Consider the following 22,466-nt stretch of genomic DNA (forward strand, 5'->3'; position numbering starts at 1 on the left):
ACACTACTGCAATAAACTCGACGTGTAATGGATGGATAGATGGACACGTATAGTCGCAATTTCCGAGCCAATAGCTCGTAGTATATCTCTCTTGTGCCCTTGCTTTCTGGTTTTCTCCTATGTTTTCATTGTCGGTACAAGAGTCTAGAGAGGGGGAGGGAGTGGCTGCTCTTCTGTCTGTCTTTGATCCTTGCTTTCATCTGATTCGTAATGGAGCGGTACGAGGTGCTGAGAGACATTGGTTCTGGTAACTTTGGCGTGGCTAAGCTGGTTAGGGATGTGCGAACTAAAGAGCTCTTTGCCATAAAGCTCATCGAGAGAGGACACAAGGTCTCATCTTTCTTCGGCCCTCCGCTTCAAAATCCAATCTTGATCGGTGTTTGTTTCTTAATGTTCCTCTTCAATTCTTGGTTTCTATTGTCACACTTCGATTGTTTCTTTGCCGATGTAGGATATTATTTCAAATTCATGGTTTGATGTCCCTTTAATCCATAAATTAAAGAGTTCACCTTTTCAATCTCCCTCTGGGACTTGGCTAAGTTACCAAGTCAATGGCAATTTCTTATTTTTTTTGTTGACTTTCCATATTATTTTTTCTTGCGACTTCTGCACTGGAGGACCCTTTCCACTCTGTGCCTGTGTTTTCCCCCTAATCTCTGTATTCTTCGAATAAGATTCAGCTTTGGAATCCAATTTCAACACATTAGTTGTTTCTAGTTTGGTAAATTACTGTCGATTTATGAGTGTCCTGTAGATATTAATATTTCACTATGTGATTTCTCCTCTTTTGTTTGCAATTGTTTTTAGACTGTGATGCGTTTATCCCTTTGCGAATTGTCATCTTTTTTGGCTGATCTATCCTTTTTGATTACTTGTGCAGATTGATGAGCATGTTCAGAGGGAAATCATGAACCACAGATCACTGAGGCATCCAAATATAGTTCGATTTAAGGAGGTAGCTGGTGCTCTTTTAATATTGAGTTGACATTTCCTGTGGCATATTGAGTTGTTTTGGTGACATTTATTGTTTGCCTTCCTTGGTTTTTAAAGACTGCCAAAGCTGATTAAGACAGTGTTTATGGTTAGTTTGTTCTTTCCACCAATTTATTGATTTATTTACTTGCAAAAAGAGCAGACCTGGATCATTTAATTGCTACAACCTATCATATCCACAACTAGCCTCCAACCAAAGAAGGTTAAAATGGTTTTCTTAATCACAAGCTTTAACTGTCTTGTTCCACATTGTATCAGTGGCGCAAATGATGTAGTATCTGATATGAGTGAAGCTATTTTGCATGGCTGGTGATAACATACAGTGTAGAGACGGCTGATATGGCTTTTGGTGTGGTATCTGTATTTCCATTTATGTTTTACAAGTTGATCTCGTGAGAATGCCAAGTTATTCCATGGCCCTTCAAACATGCTTACCTTGCATGTTTCACATAGCAATTTTGATTCAGAGGATGGTTTGATTTGCATGGTCATTGTTAGTCATGGAGATCAAGCAATAAACAAACAGTATCATCATGTTTTTGGAAACTTGTTATACTATAAAGGTTGATGAATCTTGTAAATTAAGTGGGTTAATTGTACTAGAGTTGGTCTGAAACTTTCAAGAAACTGTAGCCATCCTATATCCACATAGTTCTCTGTTGAGATAAGATCAAGCTGGTTTCTCCAGCTAATCAACACAATCTTGATAAGATACTTAAATTTGGAAGTACTATGTTGTTTGGTTCAAGTTCTGATTAAAAAGTATGCTGTATGTATGACCAAGTCTGCAAATCTGCTGATTGATCATGTTTGAATCATTTGGTAACTATAGAACATTTACACTGAATTTGCTCTATTGTTTGATTTGCACACACATGGTCACCCACATCCACAGCATTTCTGCATTTTCAATAAACTGTTTAGGTAGATCATTTTCTTCAAACACGACGTTTTGCATAAATAGATGATGCTGATATCAGTTTGAGAGAAAATTCCTATCTCTCGCTTAATCTTTCTCGTAGTTGTTTCTTTCGGGAGCTGACCTGCTAATCTGGAGGAATGTGCAGAAGCATCTAATACTACGTTGTGTTAGTGAAAATTCATCTTCTTTATGAAATTAAATTACCTTCAGGTCTTGTTAACCCCGACGCATCTAGCCATTGTTATGGAATATGCTGCTGGCGGCGAGCTTTTTGAGAGGATATGCAATGCTGGAAGATTCAGTGAGGATGAGGTATAAGTTCCTCTTATCATCTAAGCTGGTAAATGCTGCTTCACTGCTAGAGGCCATGCTCTAATCATTGAATTCAATTCTCTTACCAAATCAAACAGGCAAGATTCTTCTTTCAACAACTTATATCAGGTGTGAGCTATTGCCACTCCAATGTATGTTTTTTCTCCCTTATTTTTCCCCTTCTGTGTTTTTCCTACAATGTTAAAACTTCAACCTGTAGCATGGTAACACCGTCCTAATTATTTTTTATGGCAGCAAATATGTCATCGAGATCTCAAGCTAGAAAACACACTCTTGGATGGTAGTGCGGCACCCCGCCTTAAGATATGTGATTTTGGTTATTCCAAGGTATTTGACTACTATCATAAGCTCAAATTTAATAAGCCGTGATAAATACTTAATCTGTTTATTCTGATTTTCCAGTCCTCAGTCCTGCATTCTCAACCAAAGTCAACTGTTGGCACACCAGCTTACATTGCTCCTGAGGTTTTATCCAGAAGGGAATATGACGGGAAGGTGAGTTATGTTTACCCTCCATTAGCTTTTCCGTTTTCCAGAGGTATTAAGTGGGTTTGTTGCCCATCTTTCATCAACTTGAATCACTGCTATTGATAAGCTATCTGGTTTGCAATATATATATATATATATATATATATATCTAGATTGCAGATGTTTGGTCATGTGGAGTAACGCTGTACGTAATGCTGGTCGGATCTTATCCCTTTGAGGACCCAGAGGATCCTAGGAACTTCCGAAAGACACTTGGTGTAAGTATATTTCACTGGTTAATGCTGAATATTTTTCTTTTTCTTCATCCTAGCTTATACCAATACTTGTACCACTGTAGCTTGGATAAAAACAGAAACAATTTGACAGCCCTTTCGGTCTAATTGAGTAGTAATTCATTTGCCTTGTTGCAGTCACTATATATGTGCTTCAAAAAGTTGAAATAGTGAAAAATGAAAATTCTATGTGATGTGTTTTATCCATTAAAGAGGGTAGAGAAAGTTGCAAGTATGGTTAGTTCAAGGTTCAGAATAGTTTTCTACGATAGGTATTGAAGTTGAGATAAAAGGACAAGTATTTGAATTGCTAAAGATAGAGCAAAAACAGTGAAGATTTAGGCAATATTATATTTATTAAGACTACAATCAAAGAGTGTTTGTTAATCATAAAGAGATCGGAAAAAAAAAAAGGAAAATAATAATAGAGATTTAAGTGAAGAACATATGTGATAGCGATATTGCCTTTGCCCAAAATACAGATCATCGTAAGAAAAGAAGCATGTAGCTGACTAGCTGACTCCAAATAGTTTGTTTACTTTATGTATCGGTTATCATTTACTGTCACTATTTGCTAAAGCGAAAAACATTTCTGTTGGCAGCGGATACTTAGTGTGCAGTACTGCATCCCGGATTATGTTCGAGTATCGAGAGACTGTGCGCATCTTCTTTCTCGGATATTTGTAGCCAACCCTGAGCAGGTATCTCCTTACTAATCCAATCAAGAGAGAACAATGAGGAGGAAAAGGGGAAACTAATCGCCTTTTAACTTTAAAGCTGCAGAAGCTAATTCAATTTTTTACCCTGCAGAGGATCACAGTTCCAGAGATCAAAAACCATCCTTGGTTTCTGAAGAATCTGCCCATGGAGCTAACAGATGGGTATCAACATGGTTTGGAGACCGGTGACGCAATGGCTCCAACTCAAAGCATCGAAGAGGCAATGGCCATAATTCAAGAGGCACAGAATCCAGGAGAGGCTCCAAAGCTTGGCCATGGCCACTTCATTGGAGGTGGCAGTATGGATCTTGATGACATGGATGGTGACATGGACCTTGATGACATCGAAACAAGTGGGGATTTTGTGTGCGCTCTCTGAGAGTTCATCAGAAGGGTTGCCATGGTCCCTCCTGGTTTGCATATGGCAGTGTTTTTGGCTGAAGCTGCATGCTGTATGATATGTGCTCCTCTTTTCTTCTTCCTTTTGTGAGGAACAGTAACAATTTTACTTGTTCTTGTTGTTCAGTGGATTACAGATTACAAATGGCTTTCTCTGATATTTCCGTTCTTGTGATTTCACTAAATGGTTGCAGATTTCTCCTCATCAAAGTCGAATGATTGATAGATGCTCAATAAAAGAACGGTCAAACGGAACCAAAATTTTGGATCGTGACATCGATCGTATCCGTCCATCGAGGCCTTCAAGATCAACGAGTTTATTAACGGAAAACAAATTCAACATGTTAACTCGAAACTAAACTCAGCAATAAGCTGTGATTTCAAACAATATAAAGGAGTGATTAAAGAGGGTCCGGAACTACTAAACCGGTTCATCTGCAACCGGTCCGGTCCATAAGAAGTCGACCCAAACCAAGCAGTAATTAAATAGCGTCAAGAATTATTGAACCGGTTCAGCTCGAACCGTTCCGGTCCATAAGAAGTCGACACAAACCGGCCATTTGGAAGCCGATCGAAAAGCCTCGGAGGTAAACCCTAAGCGCCGGGCCATCGGGCGTTCTCCTCCGTCCCTTCGCCGTCGCCAAGGGATCCTTCGATTCACAATGAAGGTGTTTTACCCTAATCTTCGAATTCTAGCACCGGATACGTTGCTTTAATCTTGTTTATTTCATTTTTACGCCATTTTGTACACTATTTTGTGCCCAAGAAGGTTAGATTTTGCAATCGGTTATGCAATGTTGTGTGTAATATTTTGCAGTTTAATATTGCAAATCCGACCACTGGGTGCCAGAAGAATCTCGAGATCGATGACGACCAGAAGCTGTAAGTTCTAATCGGGCCTTCGGAACCATAGTTGCACATGTTGTAGTCAAACCTTGCGTAAATTGATTCTTTGGTTTTCCGTTTTGCTTGAAAGGAACGTCGAAGTAGCTGTTGGTTAGTCGGTTTGTAGATCATAATTCGATGCCGAAGAACGTAACAGGCGTTGTTTTCTTTCTTTGTGATCTAGTTGATTCAGTTGCTTGAGGTGTTAAGATTGTCGAGTAGCTTTTGGACTAGCTGATTGAGACTTGCATGTTCTAGTCAAAATCTTCAAATTCTTGGTGAAGAATGTCCTCTTTGTTTCCACCATAACACCATCTTTTTTGCTCCATACCTTGCTCTATCTTTATGCCTTTTCCGTCATTCCACCTTCTCAAGGTCAATAATTGAGAATGCATATTTTTCAAGGTCAATAATTGATCAATTATTGACTTTGTGAATGATATATATGTACTAGAATTTGATGACAAATGTGAGAAAGATGAAGAGCAAACTTTTGTTTTACCTCATCAACATATTTTATTTTATTTTTATGGTAAATTATGAAGTGTTACATTCCTTTGAGAAGGGGAATATGTCAATCAATAGGGAATCCATCATTGACTTTAGAGAAAGGGAATAAAAAAAAAAACTATATGATTGGGTCTTCATCTGGTAACTTAATTTATATATCCATGGTTAACTATAATTTCTTGGCCATTTGCATCTTTGCTTTTTTCGACAAGAGGATATCTCAGGAAGTCAGTGGGGATGCCCTTGGTGAGGTATGGGCCTACTACAGTAAACTAGAATAACAAGTCTTTGTTTTGGAAGTAACATCCTGGAATTAAGGCCACAACATGCATACATTACAGGAATTCAAGGGCTATGTTTTCAAGATCATGGAAGGGTGTGACAAACAAGGTTTCCCCATGAAGCAAGGAGTGTTAACGCCTGGCCGTGTTTGCCTGCTTTTGCATAGAGGTAAGCGTATCTCTATCCTGTGCCTTGTTTCATATTATTTAGTAGATGACAAGATTGAGTTTTGGTTGGAAGATTATATAAGATGACAAATTGGAAGATACATATTAATCACTTAATTGTCTCAAAAGTCAGATTTAATTATGACACATGGTTGGATTTCTTGAACTTTATGATATCTAAAATCAATTGCAATGAGATCGTCGCTTTGTGACCCTTTCTTCCAAGTTTATATCCTCATCTTCTATGGATCTTGTGGCAGGGACACCTTGCTTCCGTGGTTTTGGGAGGCGCAATGGAGAACGTAGGAGAAAGTCTGTTCGTGGTTGCATTGTTAGTCTTGACCTTTCAGTTTTGAATTTGGATATTGTTACGAAAGGTGAGAATGATCTTCCCGGCTTAACTGACATTGAGAAGCCTAGAATGAGAGGGACCAAAGAGGGCCTCCAAAATAAGGAAGTTATTTAATGTCTCCAAGGAGGAGGATGTCCGCAAGTATGTCAACACTTACCGCAGAACCTTTACTACCAAATCGGGTAAGTCATTCTATTTGCAGTTAGACTGGTTTTATGTGTCATCGTAGTTTGTGACCTAGTAAATGTAGTTCATGATCTTATGAAATCACTGTATAATTGATTTGGTGTTGGTTTATAGTATAGTTTGGGTATGGTCCTTTGTCATTTGACACAAAGAAAGGAATGCTTCTTAATCACTCTGAGGAGATTCGCTGGTTTATTGTATGATTGGAATCCAGTTGGCTCTACTCCAAGACGATCATTATTACTTCAAATATTTCTAGAGTTTTTGCTTATTTGCTGAGTATGATAATGGATCCTTTTCTCAATACTGAATCTAGAAGATAAAACTATCATTTTCTGATTGGAGATCTCACATCTAGTATTAACTTGTATACAGCTTGCGAGCAACTTTGTTCAGCAAAAGTTAACTAAGATTATGTTGCTTTCTTCAGTCAATAAATAATAGACTCATGTTGGCTATTACATAGTCCAAAGCAACATTACATTTTTGTTTTGTGACTTGAGAAGTCAGTTTTGGAGTGCTCACATGAAGTGTGATGTGATTATGCGCATGAGATGTTCTTCTACCCTTTTTTGTAGGCAAGAAATGCAGCAAGGCACCCAAGATTCAGAGGCTTGTGACTCTCTTGACGCTGCAACGGAAGCTAGCCAGGATTGCAGAGTAGAAGAGGATTGCCAAGGCAAAGTCCGAAGCAGCCGAGTACCAGAAGCTTCTTGCTGCCAGGCTCAAGGAGCAGCGTGAGCGCAGGAGCGAGAGCTTGGCCAAGAGGAGGTCCAAGCTTTCTGCTGCATCCAAGCCATCCGTTGCTGCCTAAACTTTTGACATCAAGATTTTTGGCTACGGCTGTTTTGCAGTTCGAGATTTTAGCTTAATTTCTTTTGCTTTACTTTGATGTCTTTAGTGGTGAATCTTTCTGTACGTGGTTGCAATTGACGCTTTTGCCTTATGATTGAAAGAACTGATAATTGAATTGGATAATTCTAGCCCGAGTTTATGTGGGCTCAGTGAAATCGGATATGATTATTGAAGTTCTTAATCTTTCTTTTTATTTTAATGTCTTCATCTACGTAGAATCGTAATTTTGAACTATATATTTTCTTCAAACGTTATTTTTAAGAATAATTTATTCCTAAAATAGTGAAACAGTTGATTTTTTTTGTTTTGTTTGGCTCGTCAATTCTTTTCTCAAAGGATCATCCTACATATTTTACCATTCAGATTGCTTCTATTTCGGATGGTCCATTATATATATATATATATATATATATCAAAAGCTTGCCACCTATTCTCACAACATTGTCTGTCGTTGAATGTCGCTTGCTCATTCGTCACTATTTATCTTTCGTCTCATCTTCTCCTTCCTCTTTCACCGCTACGTTTCTTTGGTCTTTTATTCATCCTCCATTTCTATCTTCTTCCTCCCTTCTATTATTTTTCTTTCTTCTCTCTCCGCTACCTTTCCCCTTTTTTCTCTCTTTCTCCTGTTTCTTCATCGCTCCTTCCTTATCGTTTTGCATACCGTGTAATCATAACGTGAACATTTAATCAATATACCTCATACATAATCGGTTAATCATAACGTGAAATCATCTTCCATCTGTTTGTTTGTATAGACAATAGTCCAAATAATATTTCATATAGTATTCTCTCTGTTTGCATAGACAATAGTCCAAATAATATTTCATAAAATATATTATTCTTTCTTATCATAAAATATTCTATCCCTTGCAATCAGATATAAAAATATATCCTTAACACAACGAGAGATGAACTTATCTTTTTTTGACCACTTACGTTTACACTCGAAGATTTGAAGCTACTAACTTGAGCATAAGAGAGATCGGATCGAGAAATCTCTCATAACCTTAGTCTTCACACTTGGAGACTTAAGGTTACTAACTTGAGTATAAGAAGGATCGGATCAGGAAACCTCTCCTGATCTTGGTTTTTATGCAGATGGCACCTCAAGAGCTTAGTGTTTTCACATCGAAGGTATATCGAACAACCCAGCACATATAGTCCGGATCATGCTAGGCTGACCAAGACGTCAATAATATTTTTTCTTTTCATTTTTATATTAGGAGAGCTTGATGTACTAAGGGAAGCATAGGTTGACCCCTGCATTGAGTTGGTCGGTATTCTCTAAAATATCCAGGAGTCGATCCCGACAAACTTTCATCTCCCATTATTAAAGGCCTTTGATAGCAATACCAATAATTTCAAAACAACTGAAGAAAATGTTTAATGCATCCCCTACTTGAAGAAGCTTGTTATTGGCAGCTTCCTGAGAGAAGATTAAAGAGATATCCTCGGAATGTGAAAATTTATTAAAATAGGGGGCTACCAATATAATTATCTTATTACAAAAAAATATATGTAAAATAAAGAAACAAATCTTTTTTTTTAACTGCCTTCGTGGATGTAACAGTAACATTAGTAATGCAACTTACTCTGGCATCAGAAGACCTAAATCACATTCTCACCGAACAGTTCCTAACTTAATTTGCTGATGGCAACTTCTTACAGTCAAACGAGAACCACCTGATTTGCTGAATCTGCACTTTCACCTGTTTCAGTGTCGAATGCAGATGGAAAGAGGTACAGAATCTGTCCCTGGCAAAATACTGATGTAATCACCTTAAACTTGGAGCTACAACAATGATGACAATGTATCTACCCAGATACAAAATAACTCGGTTGCACAAATAGAACTACGAGATGAAGTCACAGAACTTCACCTTGGAGCCGATTTGCCATCTTAATCCTGTAACTCAACATGTGTAATAAACAAAAAAAAAAGTATATGTTACAAAAAGAAATGATATGGATCTTTCACATAATATAGCCCAGCGTATGCCACTGTAACCGGAGTCTCTCATTTGATGAACCTGATCGTATGACAATGTAACCAGAATCTGGAGATTCGAGATTGATCAGGCAGATTCAGTTGCCGATAAGTTTCCTCAATAAGAACATTGATAATTATTCAACTCCCCCCAAACTGTTTCTTCTACTTCCTCCCAAGACGCTGCAGTCCTTAATTCCTTCCATAAACTAAATATAGCTCCCAGCACATTCTCATCATGTAAGATACAGTAGCACCTGATAAAACAAACAAGATATTACTTGTGGCCACTGCTAGTCTTTTGAAACTGAAAAATACTGAATTGATGTAATCTATCCTTAACAATTACAGCCCAAGTAGAAAAGAGAAACCTACGGTCCATCAGAAATTCATGTGTTGCCATACATGATGCAAAATAATAAAAGCAGTATTCAGCCTACATGGAGTGATCAAAATCAATTCAATGCAACTTGGAAGTAACAATCGATTGGGTAAGGACTATGACATTGGATCAAGAAACATATACATGAAAGCCTTTGAAGATTAGTCTGTCATATACTTCTCCATTATGAAATTCTTGTCATGTCCATGAATTATCCTCATAAGATGGTTTGATCTCGGTCAAAACCAATCCATCCCGACAATCAAATTCTTCACAACTCAGGCTATTCTGACCTAAGGGCTAGTGATAGAAAACATACTTCTAAATTACAAATAGTCCACTCTTCAATATAGGCTATTTGGGTTGGGTTTGATTCAGTTTGAACTGGTTAAACTACTTTAGGTTCAGCCAAGGCTTGGATATTGGCTCAACCCAATCAACTCAAAGTTGGTTCCTGGTTAAGATTTCTCAACTTCACCGAAGCCCCCGAAAAGGAAAATGCATTGATTGGATTGAGTTAGGGGGTCGGATTAACCATCTCAACTTGCAGCCTAGTTCTAGGACAATTTATTGTCAGCCCTTCTGTTGTGAATTAGCATATCTCAACAAGATAAAAGTAATGAGTGGTCACAACAACAACAATATAAATGGATCTGAGAAAACCATATAACAAAGTTACAAAGTGTACGTACATGGCACGATATGACAGTCTTTTGAACTTCGCCTCGTTCTCTGGTACTTTGCAAGAGTGTGCACCATGTATAGATGCTTTTGACAAGGGAAGTCTATAGCTTCTCAAAAGATGTTTAAAAAGAACTTCATCTCCTCTAAAAACATCCAGATATATTGGAATCAAGTCATATAAAGGATCACCTGGACAACAAATAAAATGATTATGCATGCACAAACGATTAAATTAACAAATGGTGCAAAACTGTTTCTTTTCTCTAAAACAATTATAGCTTTCTCAATGTCTACATAAGGACTAAACTAGTAAATGATATCAGAAATTAGGATACCAAATCAACATATTTGTCAGTAAATTAGTTCATCACTGGACTAACTAAAAACCATTAATGTATGCATGTGTATGAATATGTATATATGCAATTCATAGAAACACAGAAATACACATGAAAGTTTGCTTACTATAATCACAGAAGCAATACTCCCAATTAATCATGTTTTCAAATATTACCAAAAAAACAAAAGAGTTGCTATCTATTTCCCATATATGAAAGCGGTGGGAACAACAAAATCTAGAAATCAGACAGATGTTATCTTAATGCTAAGATGGCATAGGAATCAATCTTCTTACCTTGCTAGTCTCTCTTTCATGTAACCTGTGCTTATATATGATTAGTAAGATAACTTTAGTAAGATAAAGAACTTGTATTTAATTAGTAAGATAAAGAACTTTCATGAAACCTCTGCTTATATATGATTAGTAAGATAAAGAACACACAAGAAAGTTTGCTTCCTATACTCACAGAAGCAATACTCTCAATTAGTCATCTTCTCAATATTACCAAAAAACCAAAAGAGTTGTTATTTAAATATCATATATGAAAGCAGTGGGAACAACAAACTGTAGAAATCAGAGAGATGTTATCCTAATGCTAAGATGGCATAGGAACGCACCTAAAACAAAAGTTCTTTTATCTTACTAATCATATATAAGCACAGGTTACATGAAAGAGATGCTGGTAAAAGTAAGAAGATCAACATGAAAACAAGTTACAGCCTGTACTTATGTAGGCACTTCACATAATTCTTTCCAACAAGTGAAGAATTTATATTTGGCATAGGCTGTAAATCCCAAAGCCAAATGTGCTAGTACTTTCCCACGCTACGAAATTTATGTTCTGACTTATCTCCATATATCAGCGGAACAAGTATTATATAGTCGACACTAAAAATCAAATGTGACATACTACTGAAAGTTTTCCAGATTGACACTACTACAGATTTCAATTTATATGACTATGGAACTGGGTTGACTAACTGGAACAGAAAGTAACTTTTAGAAGATTTCTCTGAGAAAATCATAGATATCCAGGTGCATGTCATCAAGAGGAAAAAGAATTTCAACTACTGAAACGAAGTGATAGAAAATCTTGTTAAGTATTTTTCCTCAACCTTGTAGAAGGGCTTAAGTGGAAGTGTTGCCACAAATAAGAAGAATATAATAGAAGAAGGGGGGAAAAGGTTTTTGGTCAAACAATCACTAACCACAGTACAAGTAAGTTATTAAAGAAAGGGATTCTGAACAAAATAGAATTTGACTACTAATCTTGATTAACAAAAATTCAAGACAGTTAATTCTGTTTGTAACAGTTAATTTTGTTTGTATCATATATCAAGTCCAGAGGTGTATAGAATAGAGATGATTCTTACCACATTTTAAGCAGCTTGAATATATGGACATTAACATGCCTCTTTAAATAAGTTGACTCTTCAATATAGGTCTCCAGAAGAGGCAAAAAGAAGATAGGATTTGCCGACTAAAAAGGAAAATCTTGAAGGTTGATGATTGGTACAAAGATAAACTCAGAGCATTCTTTCTCCCATGTAAAATTTGGTCAATCTATTGTAATACATTATTCTTTTTGGTGTCTACTATGGTTATTTAAGCTATTGTCAATTATGTCATACATGATACTAGTATGATTTAAAAATTGAGTTTCGAATATCCATTACATGCAACTGAGACCCCCAACAGCATAAATTATAAAAGATAGGTTTTCATGAGAAAATTACTGACCTATTGACAGGTCACTAAAATCAATAATGTGAGTTGGCTGCCATTTCCTTAGCCTTCCTTCTGTTTCATGAGCATCCAATTCTCCATTAACAGCTAGAGCTAAACATGAAGAATGCTCAAAGCAAGGAATAGGTTGGCATGGTTCCATGTGAATGTTGTCATCCATGATATCTGAATGTATCCAAGTAGGAGATACACCAACCTTGTACAAGCCATTATCATCCTGCTTCATCCAAAAAGACATATAAGCTAAAAGGGGATACTTGTACCATAGAGATGAGGGAAGAAAAGAATGAGAACCAAGACAATGACCTTTGTTAAGTCCAGCAACATCGTGAGGTCATGTGGAATATATGCATCAGCCTTCTCTATTAGATGTCTTGGTATAGGGTCCCCCCTGAATATTTGAATAGAATGTTATATGACATCATGTTTCAATCAAAACCACTAAACACAGCATATATATTCATAGGGTGCTTGACTTTATTCTTCAAGTGTTCCAATAATTTAATGAACATGAATCAGTATTGGAGCTGAAAGCAATAGTCTTGCAGAGGAGCGAAAACACAGGTGGGGTCATGATAATCAAAATCTGAGTGGAGAAATTAAGGATTTATAGATGATGTTATAGTATAGCATTTGGAAAAAATAGATGAGAAATAACTAAAACAAGAATGCAATGATCAAGAAGAATGATATTAGGTAAACAAAATTTATCTATCAAAAACTTTCCCCTAGCCTAACTAAAAGAATTGAGGGCAACCCATATCATATTTCCAAATGCATAGATGTAATTATTAAAATAGGAATTGACCTTGCTGGGCCACCTGATGTCATATAGTTAACAAAGTGAATAATAATTAGTGAATACGAATGAATTATGTTGCTCTTCAAACAAATACTGGGACGAGTTTATCTTACAAGTTATAACCTGCTCCCAGGCCCTACCATCTACCAGACTTTAACAAGTATTTACTCCGGTCAAAAATATTTATGATAACATAACCAAATTAAGTAACTCGCATTGCTATACCATCTAAAGCAAAACATCACTTACCACACGCTGAGACGTTTTTGAACATCCCTTGTTCTTCTATTCAGAGCCATAAGAATAAGTTCCCAGTCCAGTGGAATATTATTATCTTCAGAAGTCACTTGTGTTGAAGCATTATTGACATTTAATTTGTTTCTATAATGGAAGTAAGGTAAGGGTAAGAGGTGAAGATTTCGCAGTTGTTCTCCCAAAAATGAAGCCAAATGTAAGGCATCATCCCTAGAGAGTGTATCCCGCCTGCAACAGAAAGAGAATCAGTATCCACTTTATTGCTAAAATACTCAATGTTCCATGATAATGCAGAGGCATATATTCAGCAGTTAGTAAGTAGAATGATCACCTATTAAAACTTCTGACTATTGAAAAACTTACAAATTAGCAAAAATATCCCCTTTGCATCTTTTAGTTACTATGTAAGGCCACATCTTTGTGCATGGAATGGATCCTGCATCAGCAAGTTCGATCTTTTTCTTGCTCCATATACCAAAGGGAAAACTATCCTTCATGCAATCTCCTATAAGTTTGCAATTGGCAATCACATCAGGGACCCCTTTTCCATCCCATGGAAATATTTTAAGAAAGCCATTTTCTTCGGAGAGAAGCCCACTTGCAAAAACTTCAGGAACATGATCTTTCAGAGATGAGTTGGTATGTTGAAGAAGATGGTAGAACTGAAGCTGGCAAAGCAGAAGAAACAGAAATTGACGAAAGATTACAAAAGAGTAGCATAATAACAGAACAATGCAAGAAGTGATACCTCAGTGCCCAAACTGTGAATAGAAGAATTCAGACCCCCTTCAGCAAAGAGTTTTATTACATAGTCAGAAACAAGATAAACCTGCAAAAGCAGAATAATTTGTCCATGTAAACAAAGCAGATTACGCCTGGGATCATTCTAAATTAACAAGAGAAAAAGCAGATTCACATAATATCCCAAGCCTGAAACATTTACCAAATTTAAAAGGTTCAGGACCAAATCTAAATGTTCATAAACTAAAATTTCTAGAAGCAACAAAGAACTCAGTGAATCAATCTGATACCTATCTGATACTAATATATGTTGCAAAGTCTTGTCAGGAAAAGCAAACTACCATAAAGCTTGTTTATGCATGTTCCAAGAAAGATTATAAAGAAACTACTTACAGGATTGCTACCTGTGCCAACAGGAAACTTCTCATCATCCAAAGGTGGGGGCAGATTATGGCATGTACAAACTTCTATCAAGCGTGCATACCATTTGTCGATGTCTAAAGCTATTTGTGCTCCCTAGAAGCAACAGAACACACATTTCTAAAAATTGTGAGAGAGAACAAGTTGACAATTTAAATATCCACAAATTTAAAAATAAACCATAGAAGTTCCATTTTCTCCACCATATACTTTGTTCTGTCAATATCAAAAAAGATATCAATAAATAATACCTTCCATATTAATTCTCTTATTGCTGGTTTTGAAATCCAGAGCTTGTATAACCATTCTCGCATTTCTCTTTGCCCAATGGAGTTGCTAGGGCTCCAAACAGAATTATAGTGGTCTCTATTTTCCTCCAAAAATGTAGATAAAAAGCTTATGTCATAAGAGAAACTCTCATTCTGGATCTTACTATGGAGCGGGGACAGTGCATTTTCAGCACGCCAACTGTCATTGAATTGAAATGGTTTGCTCCCAAGACCTGAACCTTTGAGTCTTTTTTCTTTCCTAGGCATATCAGGGTCGTCCAATGAACTTGTTTTAGGAAACCCATCACTTTCTACACTTCTAAGAAAATTATTTTCGACAGCCAGAAATCCAGCACGACATACTCCTTTATGACGATGACCAGGAGCCATATCCAGACATACAAACTCGAAGTTTGTTTTATTCACAAAGTTTTGTGTGATAGCAACAGTTGTTTCTAAATTTAGCACGCAATGCCACCAACCACTGGGCAAGAATATAGTCTCACCAGGCAACTGAGTACATTCTAATGGCTTATCATGATCAGCAAGCTGAGGATAGACATCCAGCCACCACTGCAGAATGCAAACTTATTTTTACATGAGTGAAACATGGTTATAATATACTGGTTTCACAGACAATAATTCTAGTTACCTGCAAGGATGTTGGGGTTTCAATATTAATATCACCATCTTCTTCATTCACATGTACAGTAACACCTGCAGGCACTCTACCTGGCGGATAAAGTGCCCATCTGTAAAGAAATAATGTAGTATTAGTCATATATGAGTAGTTCATCAGAAGAGACGAAAGCATGCTGAAGCAAACAAGTACAAGTGCACAGCTATAATACTAAAATCACCTACCAAGAACTAAATCTGTGAGATCAGTCAACATCTCGAAGTATCATGTGGAGAAATTCATTAAAATCATGCAGCTGTGGAAGTCCATGACATTAGTAGCCATGACAAAATTTTCAAAAACTTTCTACACAGACATGATACTCTGTTAGCTGTGCAACTACATATAAATATATTTTTTTAGAAAATACTGACATATCCTGCAACCTAGCATGGAGTATTATGCAACCAAAGAAGGAACACTACCAGATGATTGATTCATTTTTCTTTCTTTTTGGTGAAGATATGATGATTTCTTTAGGGGTTGAAAGTTGATGATAAGATGGTTGACTAATCAGTGTAGCGAAGTATATGATTTACTAATTATAAACAACTCCTCAAAGTATATTCAAAGTAGGTAGCATTTAAGTACAGCAATAGATAAGCCAATAACCCAAATTATTCTAGAAGCAAACTGACCTTTTTCGTCCAACAAGAAGTGTGTTCCAGGCACTGGTCAATGCTGGATCAACATGCCAAGATGCTCCAGACCTTTCTGGCCCAATAATTAGCCATCTAAATGCAGGTCGTTTATCTGGATCTAAGACATCAAAGAAATCTTCTTGGAAGAGATAGGGAACGCTATAATCATCCAAGAGGGATGGTGCAACTTCCCCAAACTGGAAAAACAGTGCCATTTAAAAAATTTCAATCAGCACCACATAGCACTCTTTACAAGACTGAGAAATATGGAGCTACCTTCTCATCAAAAATGTATAGGGGATCTTCATCATGCTGAACTTCCATGTATGAGATATAATCTCTGAATTTCATGGTAATCTTCTTAGAACTCCTTTGAGATATCCTAAATGCAACATCCCCATAGTTCAATGATAGCTGGTCAACCATCCACTTAGTTCTTGCTGCCCAAGTATAGGCCAATTCAGTAAGCAAAACCTGAAAAGGAAGTATAATTAGAAGTCCCATATCAACTAAAATTACATAAAATTCAAAACTGTTAAAAGCTAGCATGGACAAAATATGAGAAAGGCGAAATACAGTCTTGAGAGAATACAGGAGGGTTAAAAAATACATATATAGTTACACAACGCAGAAATGATGATCAAATGGTGCATGCACATAATTTAGCCAACTATCATGACCAAAGAAACAAGCCTTGTCTATAAAGATTTTACTCTTAGAGACTCATCTTATGAGTTACTTTCTCAAGACATAAAATGAATCTACAAGATTTGCATATCAATCATGGAAATGACAATAATTTCTCTGCATTTTACACACATAATTTTTGCAAAACTGAAAAAGACCTTGTTCTGAAACTTACTGGCCTTTTGCCATCGTACTCAGACTGAAACTCCTCCAAGGTAAGACTCTTCTTTCTTTCGATATCTCCAACGTCGAATGAGTATGCAGTCAAAGTGGTAAAACATCTGTACCATCTTTTGTACAAAAACCAAGAGATGAATCCTGCAGAAGCAGAACAGTCACTTCATTTATGGATGACAATTATTTGTCTGATAAGATAGCTAGCTTAAAACAACAAGAGCTACGAATGAAAATGTTAGTACCATCAAATTGCCGAGGTTTTTCACAAATTTCAGATTTGGTATAGAGGTTTTGCCTGGAGCATATATAATGAAGAAAACTAAAGTTTGTCAGCAGCGTCTTTTGGCTGTTTCTGAGTTCTTCAAGAAAGGCAAAAAAAAAGTGGTGGGTTCGTACCATGGCTACAAAGCCAATCTACTTGCCTGTGCAGAGTTGTCTTCTTCCAATTGCTTCTGTACTCAACAAGACCTCCATCTCTAAGACACTGACTCATCCACAGTGGCTCCTCGTTGCAGAGTATATACATAACACTATAAGATTCAACAAGTCAAATTACCTAATACTCAAACTAAAAAAGGAGCATAAAAAACATGGAATGTCAATCGAGCATTTAAGCTTCATACTATCCCCCCCAACGCACAGGAATAACATGAACTCACACTTGTTAATTCTTAGAATCAAGATAACACTGACAATAGTACCAACCTATAATTCTTCTCATTCAATAAAAGAAGAGAGACCTAGGTCATCAAGAACCCCTATCCATGGAAGCCATATTCTCCCACAATCTTAAATCTCACCATTATCACATGTCCATATCACGATCTTCAACAAATTAAGTTTGGAATTCAAGAAGAAAAAGTGAAGAGGAAGAGAAGGAATCGAGTGGAGGCGGAAGAAAACCTGCTGACGCAAGAGAGGCGGGCAAGATCGGTCGGGGAGAGGAGATCGAGGATGGTGCAAAGGGTCTCGTCGGGAAGGACACGGAGGGTGCCAAGGGCGTCGGGCCTCCCATCTCCGATCATCGGCTCCATAGAAAGATACACGTAGAGAATCAACGCTCGGGGGCTGAACGGGCGAGGATTTCTACCCTCCGCTTTCGCTGCTAAGCGGCTGTGACGGGATCGCGTTGGGGGAAGGGAGCAAGCATTTAAAAAGCTTGGTTTACTTATCCGCGTTACCCCGACGCGAAAGCCACGCGGCTGTCATCCCCACGTAGGAAGCCGAATCGCACACGGTCTTATTCCATGTCAACGTGGCCACTTGGCACAAACATGGGGGGTAACATTTCGCACGGGCAAAGCATTTCTGGGAGCTGCCGATAGAAAAATGTTTCTGTTTTGGACTTTTCGCGCAAAATACATTTCTATTTCAATCCCAAATGTATAGCTAAATTAAGAATTCTGGTGAAGGGTAGTTCGGTAATTTTAGCATTTTATCCCTATTTCCATTCCATCTGTGCAATTTTTTTTCTTTCCGTTCTTCTTACTCTTCTTTTCTTATCCTAATTATCGGAATATCTTTCTTCATCACGATGGAATTAGGTATTAATCCGAAAGATATCATATTTTAGATTAATTAAAAAATATTAAAATATGACCGATAATTGAGTATTTATATTTAATAAAATTTAATTTTATTAAGAAAATATCTATTCGTAATCGAGGGATTATAATTAGGAATATTAAAAAAAATTAATATTTCTAAAAATGGACATGAATGCTCACTTCGTGTTCTTCCTCCTCTTCGATTCGGTCGATAGTGATCTGAGCATGCGTGGGCGACGACTACAGAGGGCGGACGACCCTTGCGAGGGTCATCGATGGAAACAACAATAGCTATTCGAGTGGTTGCTGGAGCCCAACCACCTTGATGGTCCTGACCTTGAAGGTTTCGTTGAAAGGGGCTGCGGAGGAGACAAAGGAGAAGAACGCGGTGGACGCGACGGAGGTTTGCGGCGTTCATGGATGAGAAGGCGAGGGAGCAGTAAACACAGTCGATGGAGGGGGTGTCGAGCAAGCGACGTTGCCTCTGGCTACACCTACCAAGGGCGGCGAGAACAGGAGAGGCAAAGTTGATGTGCCATAAAGTAACATTCATAAGACATGTTGTCCACAGCAGGGATGAAACAGAGTAGATATCTGCTCTCGTGGCTTAATGTAGGAGGAACATTCATGGAGATCTGAGGTCGAGAGCAGAGATTCCGATTTCGTTCCGTCAGAATGGCTCGGGTGGCGAAGAGCTCGGGCCGGTCCGATGCAGCGACTGGATGCGCCGCTTCCTCAAGCGCTCGGCGATGATGAAGGCCAGCTCCAGGGACTGGGATGCGTTGAGCCTGGGGTCGCAGTGGGTGTGGTACCGCGAGCTGAGGTCGTCGAAGGTGACGGCGCGAGACCCGCCGATGCACTCTGTCACGTTCTGCCCCGTCATCTCCAGATGCACGCCGCCCGGGTGGCTCCCCTCCTGCTCGTGCACGTCGAAGAATGCTCGCAACTCCGCCTGGCCACACAGAAGGAAGGCAGTTAATGTTGAGGTTCCAAAGTTCGATGCGGTAGGAGACATGACCGGAGGACGGATTCACACCCGGATGGCGTCAAAAGGCCTAGTTTTGAGGCCACACGGGGCCTTGATGGTGTTGCCGTGCATGGGATCGCTCACCCAAGTCACAATCTGACCTGCAGAGCGAACAGCCCTGATGAGGTGAGGAAGCTTCACCCTCATGTTCTCTGCTCCCATCCGTGCGATTACGGTGATCCTTCCAGGTTTGTTGTGGGGATTCAGAATCTCTGTCAACTTCACCAGCTCCTTAGGATTCATCTTGTCGCTCACCTACATCCATCCAACTTAGCTTATGAATCAGCACCTCGCCTCTTCGACGTAGTTTCCAATCTGATAAAGGCAGAGAGGAACTGCTAATTACCTTGATGCCCAAGGGGTTGGCAACACCACGAAGGAACTCGACGTGGGCACCGTCGAGCTGCCGGGTCCGCTCGCCGACCCAGAGGAAGTGGGCGGAGCAGTCGTAATAGAGGCCAGAGGTGGAGTCCTGTCGAGTGAGAGCCTGCTCATAGGGGAGGAGAAGGCACTCATGGGAGGTCCAGAACTCGGTCGTGGTCATTATGGGGTGGTCCATCGTCAACCCCGCCGCAGCCATGAACCCCAGTGCCTCGTCCACCCGGTGTGCCAGCTCCTGATATCTGCAACAATTCATCGAAGTTGATCGCTAGATGTCCATTATTAGGCACGAATCAGGCAGAGAAACAGAGCAGTAGAATCTTTAGAAGACAGTGGAAGCTCTAGAATCCTAGCAAAGAGCAAAAGGGACTCACCGGTCTCCCTGCTCGCTGTGTTCGGTGAAGTCCAAGTTCCACTGCGTGACCCTCTGCATCGCGGCGTAACCTCCGGTGGCAAACGCCCGCAGCAGGTTCAGCGTCGCCGCCGACTGGGTGTACGCCCTTATCATCCTCTGCGGATCCGGGACCCGGGATTTGGCGTCGAAGGCGTCGCCGTTCACGTTGTCTCCCCTGTAGCTCGGCAGCTTCACCCCGTCTCGCTCCTCCAAGGGCTCCGACCTCGGCTTCGCAAACTGCCCCGCCATCCGCCCCACCTGCACAACGAATCGCCACCGGCGATTCAACCATCAGATGCACCAGAACCCTCACCCAGCCCACGGCCCAGATCTCGTCGGATCTCGGTTGTCACCGCCTTACCCGGACGACCGGCATCTGGCCGCCGAACATGAGGACGGCGCCCATCTGGAGGAGGACGCGGAAGGTGTCGCGGATGTTGTTGGCGTTGAACTCCTTAAAGCTCTCGGCGCAGTCGCCGCCCTGGAGGAGGAAGGCCCGCCCAACGGCCGCGTCCGCCAGGCGCTCCTCTAGGTGGCGCGCCTCCCCGGCGAACACGATCGGCGGGAAGCTCTCGATAGTCCGTAGCACCTCCGACAGCTCCTTCTCAACCGGATATTCCGGCAGCTGCAGCGCCTTCTTAGCCTTCCAGCTGTCCACCGCCCACTTCGTCGACGGTGCCGGAGCCGTGTCCAGTTTCTTGGGCTTGTTGGTCACGACCGGCGTCTTGGCTGGCTCCGCGGCGTGCACGGAGGAGATGGACCGGCGAGGTCTGATCCGACACGTCTTCGGGAGGAAGGAAGCAAGGCCGGGTTGGCGGTTGCCTCGCTCGGTGGCGGAGAGGACAGAGGAGGAGGAAAGACGGTGGAGGAGGTTGGTGGCAGGGGAGAGGGTGGCCATATCCTCGAGAGAGTAGCTTGTCTTTACTGCCGGGGGATGAGTTAGATGGAGGGAGGAGAGCGGGTGGCAAAGGCACTTTATAGGGGGAACGAAGGTTGTGGGGGTTGGTGAGGTGGTAGTTGGCGTAGGGGATCCTTCGTGACACATGTTAGCATTGCTGACAGAAGAAATCTCGTGTCATGTAAGCACCTGAGTAGAGCTCAAAACATAGCTCAACGATCCTCCTGTCTCACTAAAGCTAACACATATTAACGATTCTATGTAGGTGTTACAACAAAGCTCAAAACATAGCTCGACGACCGGAGGATCGCTGAGCTATGTTTTGAGTTCTGTTGTGATTGTTGTTGCTGTGAGGGCACAGGTACAGATCAACGAAGACTATCATGATGAAAAAGATGAGAATTGATCATGGAGCCTCTTAGAAATTTAGCTATAGTGACATTAATCGTTGACCGAATATAAGGGTGAAGGTTTGCTTTTCTGGCCGAAGGCAAGAGCGAATTGTCCGTCCCCAAAAAAAACCAGAAATTGATTCATAATGCTTACACATATGACTTATTTATATATACATAACATAGGTTCATGTATCATATTTTAAAAAATAAAAAAGTACTTTTGGTATGCAGTAGGAATAAATTCCTGCATTAATAATACTCTGTTTAAGTTTCCAAAGTGCATTAATCTCCAACAACCATCTTTGCCTCTGACGCGAATAAAGTGACGAGAATCCACTTGGGGCATGACCACAGACCACACCCGTTTCTTCTTCGAAATCGTACCTTAAGTCGTTGACCTGATGAGAAATGACGTCAGGCTGCATGTCGACCACCTAATTGTGATTGGACACAGCGAGGAGTCATCTCGGGGCCCACTTCTTGTACATCGCCGAGTCGAATCATCCGCCATGTCGGTGTGGCGCGTCACGGACCCAAACGCGCCAATCACTCGCCGAGTTGTGCACGACGGGAGGGAGGGGGTCGCTCGAGCCGATGTGTTCGGTGGTGTGGCTCGGAGCTGTGCGTGTATAAATCACGTGCGGAGG

The 22,466-nt window shown here is 39.9% G+C and overlaps 4 protein-coding genes across 4 annotated transcripts; 2 read left to right on the forward strand and 2 right to left on the reverse strand.

Annotated features, from left to right (window-relative positions):
* The first annotated feature begins 47 nt into the window (after positions 1-47).
* LOC103991577 (serine/threonine-protein kinase SAPK1) lies at positions 48-4,287 on the forward strand. Its single transcript, XM_009411077.3, has 9 exons — positions 48-330; positions 881-955; positions 2,126-2,227; positions 2,326-2,379; positions 2,483-2,575; positions 2,651-2,743; positions 2,890-2,994; positions 3,612-3,710; positions 3,820-4,287. Exons 1-9 carry the CDS (start codon positions 211-213, stop codon positions 4,105-4,107), a joined length of 1,029 nt encoding a protein of 342 aa, XP_009409352.2. The 5' UTR covers positions 48-210; the 3' UTR covers positions 4,108-4,287.
* A 721-nt stretch (positions 4,288-5,008) lies between these two features.
* LOC135598780 (uncharacterized) lies at positions 5,009-7,537 on the forward strand. Its single transcript, XM_065093090.1, has 5 exons — positions 5,009-5,773; positions 5,864-5,972; positions 6,232-6,348; positions 6,448-6,505; positions 7,088-7,537. The coding sequence occupies exons 1-5, from the start codon at positions 5,552-5,554 to the stop codon at positions 7,248-7,250; spliced, it is 669 nt and encodes a 222-aa protein (XP_064949162.1). The 5' UTR covers positions 5,009-5,551; the 3' UTR covers positions 7,251-7,537.
* Positions 7,538-9,123: 1,586 nt separating this feature from the next.
* Positions 9,124-18,328, reverse strand: LOC135598782 (lysine-specific demethylase JMJ21-like). Its single transcript, XM_065093092.1, has 16 exons — positions 18,081-18,328; positions 17,600-17,707; positions 17,420-17,472; positions 17,176-17,318; positions 16,590-16,787; positions 16,311-16,510; positions 15,646-15,745; positions 14,976-15,566; positions 14,698-14,820; positions 14,312-14,392; positions 13,927-14,231; positions 13,558-13,791; positions 12,813-12,897; positions 12,501-12,723; positions 10,429-10,609; positions 9,124-9,611 (listed from the first exon to the last, which is right to left on the reverse strand). The coding sequence occupies exons 1-16, from the start codon at positions 18,209-18,211 to the stop codon at positions 9,473-9,475; spliced, it is 2,895 nt and encodes a 964-aa protein (XP_064949164.1). The 5' UTR covers positions 18,212-18,328; the 3' UTR covers positions 9,124-9,472.
* A 913-nt stretch (positions 18,329-19,241) lies between these two features.
* LOC135598783 (phospho-2-dehydro-3-deoxyheptonate aldolase 2, chloroplastic-like) lies at positions 19,242-21,484 on the reverse strand. The gene is made up of 5 exons (XM_065093093.1): positions 20,888-21,484; positions 20,507-20,784; positions 20,098-20,374; positions 19,761-20,006; positions 19,242-19,676 (listed from the first exon to the last, which is right to left on the reverse strand). Exons 1-5 carry the CDS (start codon positions 21,422-21,424, stop codon positions 19,395-19,397), a joined length of 1,620 nt encoding a protein of 539 aa, XP_064949165.1. The 5' UTR covers positions 21,425-21,484; the 3' UTR covers positions 19,242-19,394.
* Between the last annotated feature and the right edge of the window lie 982 nt (positions 21,485-22,466).

The sequence above is a fragment of the Musa acuminata genome, chromosome BXJ2-1 (assembly GCF_036884655.1).
Source record: "Musa acuminata AAA Group cultivar baxijiao chromosome BXJ2-1, Cavendish_Baxijiao_AAA, whole genome shotgun sequence".
NCBI classification, from domain to species: Eukaryota; Viridiplantae; Streptophyta; class Magnoliopsida; order Zingiberales; family Musaceae; genus Musa; species Musa acuminata.

Excerpts from the sequence above, each read along its gene's own strand:
- LOC135598783 (XM_065093093.1), bottom strand. The coding sequence starts at position 21,424 with ATGGCCACCCTCTCCCCTGCCACCAACCTCCTCCACCGTCTTTCCTCC. Across the intron at positions 20,007-20,097 it reads CCAACCCCTTGGGCATCAAG|GTGAGCGACAAGATGAATCC; the intron begins GTAATTAGCAGT and ends GGATGGATGTAG. Across the intron at positions 19,677-19,760 it reads GGCCTTTTGACGCCATCCGG|GCGGAGTTGCGAGCATTCTT; the intron begins GTGTGAATCCGT and ends CTGTGTGGCCAG.
- LOC103991577 (XM_009411077.3), top strand. The coding sequence starts at position 211 with ATGGAGCGGTACGAGGTGCTGAGAGACATTGGTTCTGGTAACTTTGGC. Across the intron at positions 2,228-2,325 it reads GAAGATTCAGTGAGGATGAG|GCAAGATTCTTCTTTCAACA; the intron begins GTATAAGTTCCT and ends CAAATCAAACAG. Across the intron at positions 2,995-3,611 it reads ACTTCCGAAAGACACTTGGT|CGGATACTTAGTGTGCAGTA; the intron begins GTAAGTATATTT and ends TTCTGTTGGCAG.
- LOC135598780 (XM_065093090.1), top strand. The coding sequence starts at position 5,552 with ATGAAGTGTTACATTCCTTTGAGAAGGGGAATATGTCAATCAATAGGG. Across the intron at positions 6,349-6,447 it reads TTTGGATATTGTTACGAAAG|GAGGAGGATGTCCGCAAGTA; the intron begins GTGAGAATGATC and ends AATGTCTCCAAG. Across the intron at positions 6,506-7,087 it reads AACCTTTACTACCAAATCGG|GCAAGAAATGCAGCAAGGCA; the intron begins GTAAGTCATTCT and ends CCTTTTTTGTAG.
- LOC135598782 (XM_065093092.1), bottom strand. The coding sequence starts at position 18,211 with ATGGAGCCGATGATCGGAGATGGGAGGCCCGACGCCCTTGGCACCCTC. Across the intron at positions 14,393-14,697 it reads TTGGCACAGGTAGCAATCCT|GTTTATCTTGTTTCTGACTA; the intron begins GTAAGTAGTTTC and ends CTGCTTTTGCAG. Across the intron at positions 10,610-12,500 it reads TTTTAGTGACCTGTCAATAG|GTGATCCTTTATATGACTTG; the intron begins GTCAGTAATTTT and ends TTTGTTGTCCAG.